This window comes from Narcine bancroftii, chromosome 14 (assembly GCF_036971445.1).
Source record: "Narcine bancroftii isolate sNarBan1 chromosome 14, sNarBan1.hap1, whole genome shotgun sequence".
Taxonomy (NCBI): Eukaryota; Metazoa; Chordata; class Chondrichthyes; order Torpediniformes; family Narcinidae; genus Narcine; species Narcine bancroftii.
Window position 1 is genome coordinate 47,567,141 of NC_091482.1, and position 13,290 is coordinate 47,580,430.

Genomic DNA, 13,290 nt, shown 5'->3' on the forward strand with positions numbered 1-13,290 from the left:
TTTTTCTCTGCCAAGTACACTTGAATATCGTCAGGAACACAATTTTGAATCTCCTCAATCAGAATGATTCCCTCAATAAATCAAAGTTATTTTCTACTTTCATTGTGGCACACCACCGATCAAAACACACAACCTTCCTATAAGCAAAATCCAGGTAAGATTGGATTGCTGCTTTTTTTAAACTCCTGAACTTTTGTCTATAAGCCTCTGGGACTAGTTCATAAGATTGGAGTACAGCCTGCTTTACAAATTCATAATCAGCTGCTTGTTGTACCATGAGACATGAATACACCTGTTGGGCATTCCCTTTAAGGACATTTTGTAGCAGGAGTGACCACTGGTCTGGTGCCTATTTTAAATTTACAGCTACTTTCTCAAAATGCTGAAAATACTGGTCTATTTCAGCTTCCTCAAATGGAGGAACTAACTTCACTTCTCTACTGACCAGAAACCTCTCCTCCTGACCAGCGAGTGGGTTTTGGGCTTCTCCCTCTCCTTGGGTTAGGTTCTGCTTCAATTTAGTTCTAGCTCATGTTTCCGTTCTTTCTCTCTCCTCCCTTGCAGCTGCCCTTTCCTCCCTTTCTACCTGCCTTACTGCTTCCCGTTCAGCTTTCCTTTCTGCCTCTCTTTTTTCCTCTAACTCTAGTTTTCTCAAAGCCAACATTACTTCCTCTAAAGTTTTCCCCTTTGGAGACTATTCTAATGCAGCCTCTTCAAACACCCCTTTTCCTACATAGTGCTTCACAATATTTCGGGCAATTTCCTTCTTTTTTCATCCCAGTTCTTACTGTAAGAAGTTTTAACTTGCCAACTATAACCATCAGTTCTGACTTTATAGCCATTTTTAAATTAACCACTGAAGGGTTAGCTATGAATTGGTCAATATTCATAGTTGATGGTTTTTCTGCTGGTGATTTATACACTCACCGTTTATTTTTAATTTCAAGCTGGAGCTTGAGTCAAACTCAGACGACTGATAACTAAGCACAAGTCAATCACCCCTAAAGCTTCCAAATTGGTTTGATCCCGGACGATCCCCCCAAATTATGTTACAAGATCAAACCAGCAACCACAAAGAAGGCATATCACACAGGGGTAAAGATGAACAATTACTTTATTAACAATTCAACTTCAAACTTTAATTCAAAATTCCCCCTTTTATAACAATGCCTACTGGTTACTATGCAAATCTCTATAACAGTGTAAAACTAATAAATTCCCCAGCCTAAATATAACATACGTAATCAAAGTCTAAGCTACACTTCCAACCAGCCCACAGAAAAACTTAAGACACAAAACACACAAGACTCACAAAACTTCGATCTCAACCGAAGCAAAGATCATAAACAAAATTCAGTTTGTTTGGTAAAATGAAGCCAAAAGATCTTTGAGAGAGACAGAGAGAGAGCTCAAAATTCAAAGTTGTCTTGTGTTGCTTGTAGAGAGAGGAACCACAGGCTTGGTCCGGATCCTTCCGGCTGCCTTCGGAATGTTCATCCTTATTAAAACCCCAACATTCTAAACTGTCCTCCAGACCATGACTTATGCTCTGGGCCTTCTGCCACTCCACAGTACCCCCAGTGGTGGTTTATCGTCTAAGTCCAGAAATTTTTAGATCATTTTCTGCACATGCTCAGTCCATCTCCCATTCTCTCAGCAGTCCACCTTCACTTTGCTCCCTCAGGCAAACTATCACTTTTTAACATAAAACCACACAACACATAGGCCAATACACAACACAGAACTCTGTAACAATTCACACAACCAGCTGATCTACCTCACTACTGTACCCTTCCTCATTCACACAACCAGTCGATCTACTCACTACTGTACCCTTCCTCATTCACACAACCAGCCGATCTACTCACTACTGTACCCTTCCTCATTCACACAACCAGCCGATCTACTCACTACTGTACCCTTCCTCATTCACACAACCAGCCGATCTACTCACTACTATACCCTTCCTCATTCACACAACCAGCCGATCTACCTCACTACTGTACCCTTCCTCATTCACACAACCAGCCGATCTACTCACTACTGTACCCTTCTTCATTCACACAACCAGCCGATCTACTTACTACTGTATCCTTCCTCATTCACACAACCAGCCGATTTATTCACTACTGTACCCTTCCTCATTCACACAACTAGCCGATCTACTCACTACTGTACCCTTCCTCATTCACACAACCAGCCGATCTACTCACTACTGTTTTTCATTGCTGTCTATGATTCTGTGGTGACATCGGCAAATTTGATGGCATGTGTCGAAATAGGAACAATTGATGATTAATTATCAAGTTCGGTTATTGATGAGGAATAGACTGTGACCCAAGTTATCCTAGAGTCTCTGATGGCTTAGACGTGAAATAAACACATCTGAATCATCTGGGGTAAAGCTTGTGAACTCCTTTGTACATATTTGAAATATGAAGTGTTTGGCAATCTGCACTAAAATTCTCTAGTCCAGGGCTACCAAAGCTTTTTTCTTTCCATTCACATACCACTTTAAGTAATCCCTATGCCATAGGAGCTCTGTGATTAGTAAGGGATTGCTTAAAGTGGTATGTCGGTGGGAAAAAAAAGTTTGAAACCCACTGTTTGAATCATCCCTAATTGACTCGTTATGTGCACAGTTTCATAACTCCAAAGGAAATGGGCCAACGACAATTTTTCTCAAGCAAAGTATTTCAGTTACAATTGCGTCTAGAACAGTGGTTCTCAACCTTTTTTTTCCCCACTCACCTATCACCTTTAACTAATCCATTATTAATCACAGCATCTAAGGCATTCTGTCTATCCATCCCATAGGATGAAGATGGTTCTTTTCATTCAGTTTGTGGGGTCCGATATGAGGATACCCCACCCCTCAGAAAGGAACAGCGTGTGCGTGAATGGATTTAGGTGAGTAGGGGTTGCACAGGTCAGACTGACCCTCTTGACATCCCCTCCTGGATCCAACGGCATGGTGAGGTCCAAGACAGATGGGGGAAGTTCTGTTGCAGTGAATGGCCAGACCAAGCTTCGATGCAAGGGATGCCCTTTCTGCGCTTGACATCACGACATCTGTTGACCCCTACAAGAGGGTTCATCTGCCCTTTGACGGGTTTTGTTTTTCATCCTGCAGGGTGTCTAGCCACCCTCCGCAGCAGGCAAGCCGACCATCCGACCATGCAACAGGTAGTACTGGGTTACATGGTACCAGTAGCACTCAGAGGAGTGACCTGACCAGGGCCTATGGCATAGGAATTATTTAAAGTGGTATGTGAATGGAAAGAAAATGGTTGAGAACCACTGGTCTTGACCTATGGTCCACAGAGGATGGCAACTGAGATCAAAAGTTGTGATGCTCCATTTCAGAGGGACATAGAGGTGGTTGGCTCCTGATTCAAGACAGATATAAATAGGATTTTGGATCTAAGGGGGTAAAAGGATAAACAGCAGTACAGGAAGATGGGATAAAAGTCAAGGAACTTGTTGAATGGGACACTCATAACTTTTATGCTAGAAACCTGAAAATTATCATCCTAGAAATGTGAATTAATATAAATATTATTTATGTTGGATCGCCATGCAAATATGTTGTTTGAGGGTAGGGTGCACTGTGTTTGCACTATGATCTGGAGATTCGCTGTTTCACCAGGTTGCATATCGTGTTCTATGGTGAGCTCTCCACTGGCCACCGAGACAGAGGTGCATCAAAGAAGAGGTACAAGGACTGCTTAAAGAAATCTCTTGGTGCCTGCCACATTGACCACCGCCAGTGGGCTGATATCGCCTCCAACTGTGCATCTTGGTGCCTCACAGTTCGGCGGGCAGCAACCTCCTTTGAAGAAGACCGCAGAGCCCACCTCACTGACAAAAGACAAAGGAGGAAAACCCAACACCCAACCCCAACCCACCAATTTTCCCTTGCAACCGCTGCAACCGTGCCTGCCTGTCCCGCATCGGACTTGTCAGTCATCAACGAGCCTGCAGCAGACGTGGACATACCCCTCCATAAATCTTCGTCCGCGAAGCCAAGCCAAAGAAGAATAGTATATGGATAATCAAATGTCAATAACCTTGAACAATGTTTCACATGGAGAGTATTCTACAGAGGGCGAGTAAAAACTAATCTCTGGGAGTTTGTTTGGGAGCCATTTGAATTTTTTGGGTCGGTTTTGATCTCTTTGAGATATGGGTAACAATGGACAGTGGATCAAAGACTCAAGATCAAGAAGTTGTATATTCCTTGATGAAGTTGCAGAATATTTCAAAAGTTCCTCGCGGATTGTGTCAAATCAACTTTGCTGTAACAGGTAAAAATGTGCAGGTTAACAGAGGATTTGATCGTCTTTCCTCTTGTTTGGAATAATAAAAAATGGCAACGCTGAAAACCACCATCTTGTCTAGTGCACAAATGCTACCCAGTTCAACCCCGTCTCCAGCACAAGGTCCAGAGCTCTGTAACTCCTGGCACCAGGAACACATCCAGGTCCTGCTGGTGGAGTTTCCGCTTCCACTCTCCTGTCAGACAGTGAGTTGGGGATCCCTACTACCTGGCTTAAAGACTTTTACTCATCATCCCTCTTATCTTCTGGTAAACATTTTAACCCTTTGGACTCTGGCCAATTTTTAACCTTTCATAATATATACTCCAGTCTGGGTCCATGGGCAAACTACAGTACAAACCAGCTGGTGGTTGGGTACAAAACCAGTCCCTGAAAACCGGGACACACAGTTTCCCTGTAGAGGAGCACTAAGTCCAACAGGTTAAACCTAATCATTTTTTTTTCATCCCTTTGCGACGGGAAATAAGGCCCTCCTATTAACTCCATCTAGGATCCTCATAATTATAAACACCTCTGTTGTCTCATTCAACCCACCTGAGTTTGAAATGAAATGACTCCAGGCTACCAAACACTCATATGTACAATTTTCCATTCCTTGTAAATCTTTTCTGCACTAAAAACACCTAGAAGTGCTGGTGGAAGTCAGCCAGTCTTGCAGCGTCCATCCAAGATAAAGATAATATTGCCGACGCTTCTTCAAGGCCTCGGGCCTGAAAGATCGGCATTATTTTGTTATCTCTGATAGATGCAGTGAGACCTGCTGAATTCCTCTAGCACTTCTGGGTGTTTTTACTACAATCACAGCGTTTACATACTTGTGTTTCACTCATCTTTTCTGTACTACCTCTGATTCAGAAACATCTTACCCGTTACGAGATAACTCTAGCCCATTCTCAAGCCTTACCAAAATGGGACTGACAATCCTTTCCTGTCATATATTTGACAGGCTGCCTTAAGGAAGCAGCAAACATCCCAAAGGATGCCATCATTCTTCTCACTGCTACCTTCAAGAAGACTGAAGTCTGGCACCTCCAGGCTCAGGAACAGTTTTGATCCAACAGCTATCAGCCTCTTGAACCTCTTCTTGTTACCTTAATCACAGCACATCTCGAGGACCACAGAAGATCTGTTTGCATCACAATTTTTAAATGATGATGAGATGACATGTACAATGGAGTGCATGGTCTCAAGATATCAACCTGTCTCAACATCAGCAAGGCAAAAGAGCTGATCATACTCTTTAGTAGAGGAGGTAGAGCCCACTCCCTGCCATATCAAGTGAAGACAGTAGATAGCTTCAAATTCTGAGGAATAAACATTTCCAGAACTTACCATATTGACATGATACTGAAGAAAGCATACTAACATCTCCACTTTCTTCGAAAACCACAGAAATTCGGCATGGCCAGGGGGCATGGCAAGATGGCATAGAGGACAGATGTGCGATCCTATCCTTCCTCAGCTAGTTTTTTAAGTATCCGTTTTTAAAGTTTATAAAAGTGATTAAAAACTGTATTTTTACTTTTTGGAACATTAGTGGGTTATAATGGCTACTAATGTAAAAAAAAAATGAAAACTCAATTGCAGAAGAAACTACCCTTTAAGAGTGCTGAAGAATTGAGGCCTACCTGCTTAACTGAAGCTACAGAGTCGACTTCGGGAATTCCCAAGGCACAGAGGACCCCTGCCTGGCTAAGTATGATGCTGGTGCCGATCCTGCCTCTGTAAGATGGCACCGGCTCGACAACAAGCTTGGCCGGTGCCAAACCACGCACCCATGATGTCGGGCGCGTGGGTGACCCGGCCGAGAGAGGAGCCCTTGTACCCGCGCTGCTGTTGGGTGGGCCGGGGGCATGAAGAGTCGCATTGGAAGACGCACCTGCGCAGTCCATGACCTTGCTGGGCATGCGTGATGCCTCCAGGGTTCAGGAGTTGTTGGATCGGGTGTGGGCTGTGGTGGGGCCCGAACGGCGATGTCCCGACATGGTCGGGGTGCCGTCGTCGGGTGTTCAGACCCACAGCCACACCGGAAAGGGTCCGACAACATTTGAAGAGGAAGAAGACTTACCTCTACTGGGCAGCATGGAGGAGCAACTGGAAGTGGAAACTAGAGAAGGTAGGCCTCAAAAAGAAGCACTGGAATCTGGAATGGAGTCTATGTGTGCTGTTTTGGGAGGGTTTGCTTATCAAATGGATAATATGTTTAAATAAATGACTCAAGGATTTTTGAAAGTGACAACTAAAATGAATACTATGTCTGAAGATATGACTGCAGTTAAGTGTGATGTTAATAAATGTATCAAATCAGTGGATACAGTGCAAGAAAATTTTAAAAAATTGAAACAGCTTTTCTTGAATGTAAAAATCAAGTTGAACGTAATAGGGAAAAAATGGAGAAAGTGGAAGATTCTTTTGTGGATTGGGGAATTCAGAAGAAGGAATTATTGAAAAAAATTAATTCACTGGAAAATCAAAGTCGGAGAAATAATGTGAAGATTGTGGGTCTTCCAGAAGATATTGAAGGATCCGATCCAATAAAAATTTTTAAGAAATGGATTCCCAAGATGTTGAGCAAGGAGTTTTTTTTGGAAGGCCTAGAGTTGGACCAGGCACATAGAGCGTTGCGGAGGAAACCGCTTCTGGGACAACCACCACGGGCGGTCTTAATCCGTTGTCTGAAATATCAGGACAGATAAATGATACCATGGTTGGCGGTGCAGAAGGTCCGACAAAGTCAAACTCGAATGATGATTCAAAATAACAGAGTATTTTTTTTACGCAGATCTGAGTCAGGAGATTATTAGGTGACGTCGGGAATTCAATTCGGCTAAAGAAGTACTGTGGCGGAAGGGTTACAAATTTGCTTTTCGTTACCCTGTAGTGTTATAAGTCTTTTATGGTAATTTTCAATCTCAATTTTTTGAAAATGACCATGATGCATTAATTTTTGCTAATTCACTACCAGAGCTGTGAGGAAATGGTCGATCCTCGCCGCCGTCGCCTAAAAGGAAGGCAAATGGAAATGGGAATGGGAAGAATGGAAGAAATGGGAAGAATGGAAGAAATGGGAAAAATGGAAAGAAAGAAGTGTTTACTCAAAGTCTTATTGACATTGAAGACCCAGAACAATCATTGGGATTGGAGTCAATAGGTTGAATATATTTACTATATTTGATTGTGTTGATGTAACAATGTATTTCTGGCTGGGGGGGGGGGTGGATGGCACTGAAATCTCTGATAGTCATCCGCCACTAGTGGGGTTTTCCACACCCCCATTTTTTTTAGGGCGTTACAACCTTTGGGTAGTTTTTTTGAGGGGTTAATAAAAAAACATTAAACTTTTTTTCTCTTTTTTAAAATATTTAGGGGAGGGATAGTGATTTTAAGATATAAAGGGAGCGATATTTTGTAATGAGTGATTATATTGTTAATTTGTAGGGATGTCTAATCTGAAATTTGCAACTTTTAATGTTCAAGGGTTAAATAACCCAATTAAGCGAAAACGAGTTCTGGCTTATATTAAGAAAATGAAAGTTAATATTGCTTTTTTGCAAGAAACACATTTGACTGAAAAAGAACATTTGAAATTGAAGAGAAATTGGGTTGGTCATGTGTTTTCTTCTTCTTTTAATTCCAAGGCAAGAGGTGTAGCGATTTTAATTCATAAAAATTTGCCCTTTGAATTACAATCTATGGAAGGAAATGCTGGGAGGGTTTTAAGGGTGAATTGTAAAAGTTTTGCTGAATCTTGGATTTTGCTTAATGTTTACAGACCTAACGTAGATGATGAGCATTTTATTTCTGATGCTCTTTTGTTGCTAAACCAGGCTAATGAAAATATTTTAGTTGGGGGAAATTTCAATTGTGTTCTGGATCCTTTATTAGATAGATCTCCAAAAAGTATAAAGAAATCAAAGATGGCGATACAAATTGGGGCCTTGATGAAAGACTTAAATTTGGTGGATATTTGGAGAAGAGTCAATCCTACAGAGAAGGATTTTCCTTTTATTCGTCTCGACATGATTCATTTTCCAGAATAGATTTCTTTTTAGTATCGGCACATTTACAAGGAAGAGCATTACAGGCGGAGTATAAAAGTAGGGTTATATCGGACCATTATTATTTTTCTCTTGTTCCAGTTCAGAAGTGATACGTTCATCTTATAGATGGAGATTTAACACAATGTTGTTGAAAAAACCAGTTTGTTACTTTTATTAAAGAACAGATTACTTTGTTCTTGACTGAGAATGATAATTCTATAGATAGTCATTTTGTGTTATGAGATGCACTAAAAGCTTATTTAAGAGGGCAGATTATTAGTTATACTACTAAAGTTAAGAAACAGTATATGGCAGAGAGTTTAGAACTGGAGAAGCAAATTGCTGAATTGAAGAAGGAATTTCAGAAAGATGCGACAGAAGATAAAAAAGTGGTTTTGGCTAATCTGAAACTACGTTATAACTCATTGCAAACTTATCAATTTGAGCTTTTAATTAATCGATTTAAGCAGCGTTATTACGAGTTGGGTGAGAGGGCACATAAGGTACTTGCATGGCAGTTAAAGACGGAACAGGTTTCACGGATTATTAACGCTGTTAAAAAGAATTCAATCGTTACCTAAAAACCTCAGGAAATTAATGACCAGTCTTATTCATTTTATCAAAAATTATATACTTCTGAGAGGAAACAGGATAGAGGTTCTATTGAATATTATTTATCCAAATTAATGATACCAGCATTAAAGGAGGAAGATGTGGAATTGGAAGCTCCGTTTACAGAATTTGAAATCAAGAAAGCTATACAGGAATTGCCAAATGGAAAGTTACCGGGGGACGACAAATTTTCTGTGGAATTTTATAAAATTTTTATTCTCTGTGTTTGAGGATGTATTACAAGTAACTGAAGAGCATGAGTTACCGGAATCTTGCTCCAGTGCTTTAATTACTGTAATTTCGAAAAACGATCGAGATCCGTTGAAAGTGTCTTTGAATAGACCTATTTCTCTACTGAATGTAGACTATAAAATTATAGCAAAGGTATTAGCAAATCGACTTGCTAAGTATTTACCTAAATTGATACATATTGACCAAACAGGTTTTATTAAGAATAGAAATGCATCAGATTATCCTTCGATTGATTACTTTGGTCAATGCATATCAACAGCAGCCCAACCATCCAATGGTGGTTGCACTTGATGCGGATAAAGCCTTTGACTGGTTGAATGGGAATTTTTATTTAAGGTGTTGGAGAAGTTCAAATTTGGCCCTTTTTTTATTGGTTGGGTTAAAGCTTTATATACAAACCTGATTGCCAGGGTGGTGACAAATGGTCAAGTTTCATTACCATTCAAATTGACGCGTTCGACTCGACAAGGGTGTCCATTGTCACCAGCCTTGTTTGCATTGGCTATCAAACAATAAGACAGAATGAACAGATAAAAGGGATGAGAGTTATGGATGAAGAGTATAAGATTAGCCTATTTGCAGATGATGTTTTGATATATTTGACGAACCCAGAACGATCATTGGCGCATCTGCAGGTATGTTTATTGAAATATGGAACATTATCTGGATATAAGGTTAAATGGAATAAGAGTGAAATTTTGCCAGTTGGAGAAGGAGATTATTCAGAATATAAAGATATTATAAAATTGAAATGGTCTGATAAAATTAAATATTTAGGAATAATTGTAAATGCTGATTATCAATCTTTATATATGTTAAATTATGTACCTATACTAAAAAAAGATTAAAGCAGATTTAATTAAATGGAAAGATCTCCCGTTAACTTTAATCAGTCAAGTTAATTGTATTAAGATGAATATTTTTCCTTGAATTCAATATTTATTTCAATCAATACCTTGTTCTCTTTCAAAGAGATTTTTTCAGGATTTATATAAAGCCGTGAGAGAATTTTTATGGAAAGGTAAATTATCACGGGTAGCATTATGCAAACTTACTTGGAAGTATGCGTTAGGTGGGCTTCAATTACCTAATTTTCAAAATTATTATGAAGCAGCCCAGTTGAAATTTATTAGTAGATTGATGGATTTGGACCAATCCCCAAGTTGGGCGAAAGTTGAGACGGCTTGCATTTCTGAAACTGAGGTGCATCAATTTATATATCGATTGAATATAAATTTGTTGCAGGAATATAATATGCCGATATTGAAGCATCTATTAAAGGAGTGGACTAAAAGAAATAAGATTTTAGGATCTGAAGGTAAATTGTCAATTTTAACCCCACTATAATCAGCTTATTCCTTTTTCAATATCTAATAATTACTTAAAGAGTTTGGATTTTAAGGGTATAAAGACATTGCAGGATTGTTTTGTAGAAGGATAGTTTCTTTCCTTTAATCAAATGAGGGAACGTTTTGATATTGCTGAAAATTCTTTGTTTGTTTATTATCAACTTCGAGATTTGGTGAAAGACATGTATGGTAGAGAGATGATTTTACCTGTATTGATGGAATTTGAATCTTTGATTTCTTCTATACCAAAAAAGGGTTATATTTCTGTTATGTATCAAGTATTACAAGACAATATGGATAAACCAGAATGGGAGAAGCCTAAGCTTAAATGGGAAAATGATTTAGCTTTTGTTCTTCCTGAAGATTATTGGGCAGATATGTGTTACGACAGAATAACTAAATTGATGAATGTACAGTATAGAATGGTTAATTATAATTTTTTTACTTCAGATATATTTAACTCCAGAGAAATTGAAAAAGTATGGTTTTAGTAACTCAGATTCTTGTTTTAGGGTTAGGGTTTACATGCTGTTTGGTCTTGAGTTTATGTACAACCATTTTGGGAAGAAATTAGGTTAATTTTGAAAAAAAATTACATAACATTGTTACCATTAGATCCATCTATTTATTTAATGGGTTACATGGTTCCTTTAAAGGGATTAGGGCTGGATAAATTTCAAATTGCATTTGTACGATTAGTACTGTTTGTAGCTCGAAAATGTGTAGCAAGTACATGGAAAGATAACAGTGATTAATATAACGCGATGGCATAACAAATTGAAAGCTTGTATTATTATGGAAAAAATTACATATAATTTGCATGATAATTATTCTTTTTTCATCATAAGTGGTTACCGTATTTGGAATATATGCATTTAGGTGTACTTTGATGTATTGTATATTTTCTTAGCTCTCCTTAAGAGAGCTGGCTGATGGGGTGGGAGGGGTATTTCTTTTATTTTTGTTCTTCTTTCTGTGTTTATATTTTTAATTTTCTTTTTTATATACGATTATATAAAATGACTTATATTGGATTGTATACTGTTTTCTATTAACAAATTTTTAAATAAATAAAGTTTAAAAGAAAAGAAATTTGGCATGGCCCCCATGTCACTCATCCACTTCTATAGATGCACCATCCAAGTCATCCAACCTGGATGCATCACAATGTGGTGCTCAACAAGAGCAGAATCTGAAGGAGGTGGTGAATGAAGCTCAGAATATTACACAAACCTCTCTCTCCTCCACCGCCTCCATCTGCATCTCCTGCTGTCTCGATAAAGTAGCCAATATGCAGAAGGTTCAAGAGTGTGAAATCGTGCACCAACAGGCTTAAAAATAGCTTCTCCCTTGCAGCCTTCAGGCTCTTGAATGAACCCCAAATCAGTGCTCTCATACTGCCTTTATCTTGCTCATTGTAATTCTTGTTCTCTATAACTCTGCTCTTGCCATCTTATTTTGCATAACTGTATGAATGCTAGACTTGCCAGACTACTTGTGGAAGCATTCTTCTCATTGCATCAGGTATAATGTGACAATAAACTTGAACATGTTTGCGAACACTTACCTTTTGTGGTCATTCAATTATAATGTTTGTTACCATATTCTATGTGCCTGGTCGCTGCAGAAAATAAGAATTTCAGTGCATTTGTAGATTGTACTTCTGCATACAACAACAAACTCTCATCTTTCCAAAGGGCAAGCATTCTGCCTTCCCATGAGGTGCAGCTGACAGATTAGGCCCAACATCAACATCGATTGCATATGATGTATCAAACCTTACAGATGTCTGGCCATCCAAAGTCCATTCAGAGAATGTTTGTGGCACTCCAGGTTCAAGCAAACCTCGACAGTGTTTTCCTGAATTTTACAAGGTATTTTCAAATCAGAGGGAACAAAATATACAATGTACCAATATGTCATAGGACACCGAAAAAAAATCAAGACAACAGGCTATTGAGACTCTACATAGAAGATATGCATCTGGAAATATTGCTACGTTTTTTTGAACAACATCATGCCACATGCACAGAGTGAAATAACAAGGTTGGCACATGCTGAGGCCGAGTGCAATACACAAATGTGCTGGAGAATCTTAGCAAGTCACGCAGCATCCATAGGAAGTAAATGGTAATCAAGGTTTGGGGCCTGGGCCCTTCATCAAGATATGTGGGAAAATAGGCAGGCCCCTGAATAACAAGGCGGGGAGTGGGGAGTGGGGGAGAGAGGAGGAAGGGGCAAGGGGAGGAACACCAGCCAGCAGGTGAAAAGTCATAGAAGATTTTTAAAAACGCTGGGAAGTGATGGGGAGAGGTTAGCGATCGGATAGGAGGGGGAAGGGAAGTAGGCGGGCAGTTGGAGGAAAGGAGACAGAGGGACGGGGAAAGAGAGAGACTCAGGAGAGGAGTTTAACAGATAAAGGATGAAGAAGGATGGAAGAACTATTTTAATAGCGGAAGTCACCATGCTCCAATTAAGCTACTGTAAACAATGACACATTAGAAACACTTTACCTGAACGTTTGACCTGCGCGCCCAGGCTGGAATGAGCTTCCTTGTGAGTAGATCTGTTGGCTTCCTGCAGCTGATGGCGACGACATTGCCTTCTTTTCACCTGTGTTAAAACATCATGACAAACGTGGTATCACAGGGAGGTTACAGCATGGAAAGATGCCATTCAGCTCATCAATTCCACACA

The 13,290-nt window shown here is 39.6% G+C and overlaps 1 protein-coding gene across 10 annotated transcripts in view; it reads right to left on the bottom strand.

Annotated features, from left to right (window-relative positions):
- Nucleotides 1-13,290, bottom strand: part of arnt2 (aryl-hydrocarbon receptor nuclear translocator 2) — a 347,931-nt gene that overhangs the window by 86,086 nt on the left and 248,555 nt on the right. For all 10 annotated transcript variants that reach the window (XR_011348485.1, XM_069910315.1, XM_069910319.1 and 7 more), the window contains one exon: nt 13,107-13,206. Coding sequence is in view for 9 of the 10 variants with exons in the window: in XM_069910315.1 (XP_069766416.1) it covers nt 13,107-13,206 (100 nt within the window). In the remaining variant the exon portion in view is untranslated. The remainder of the gene's footprint in view (nt 1-13,106; nt 13,207-13,290) is intronic.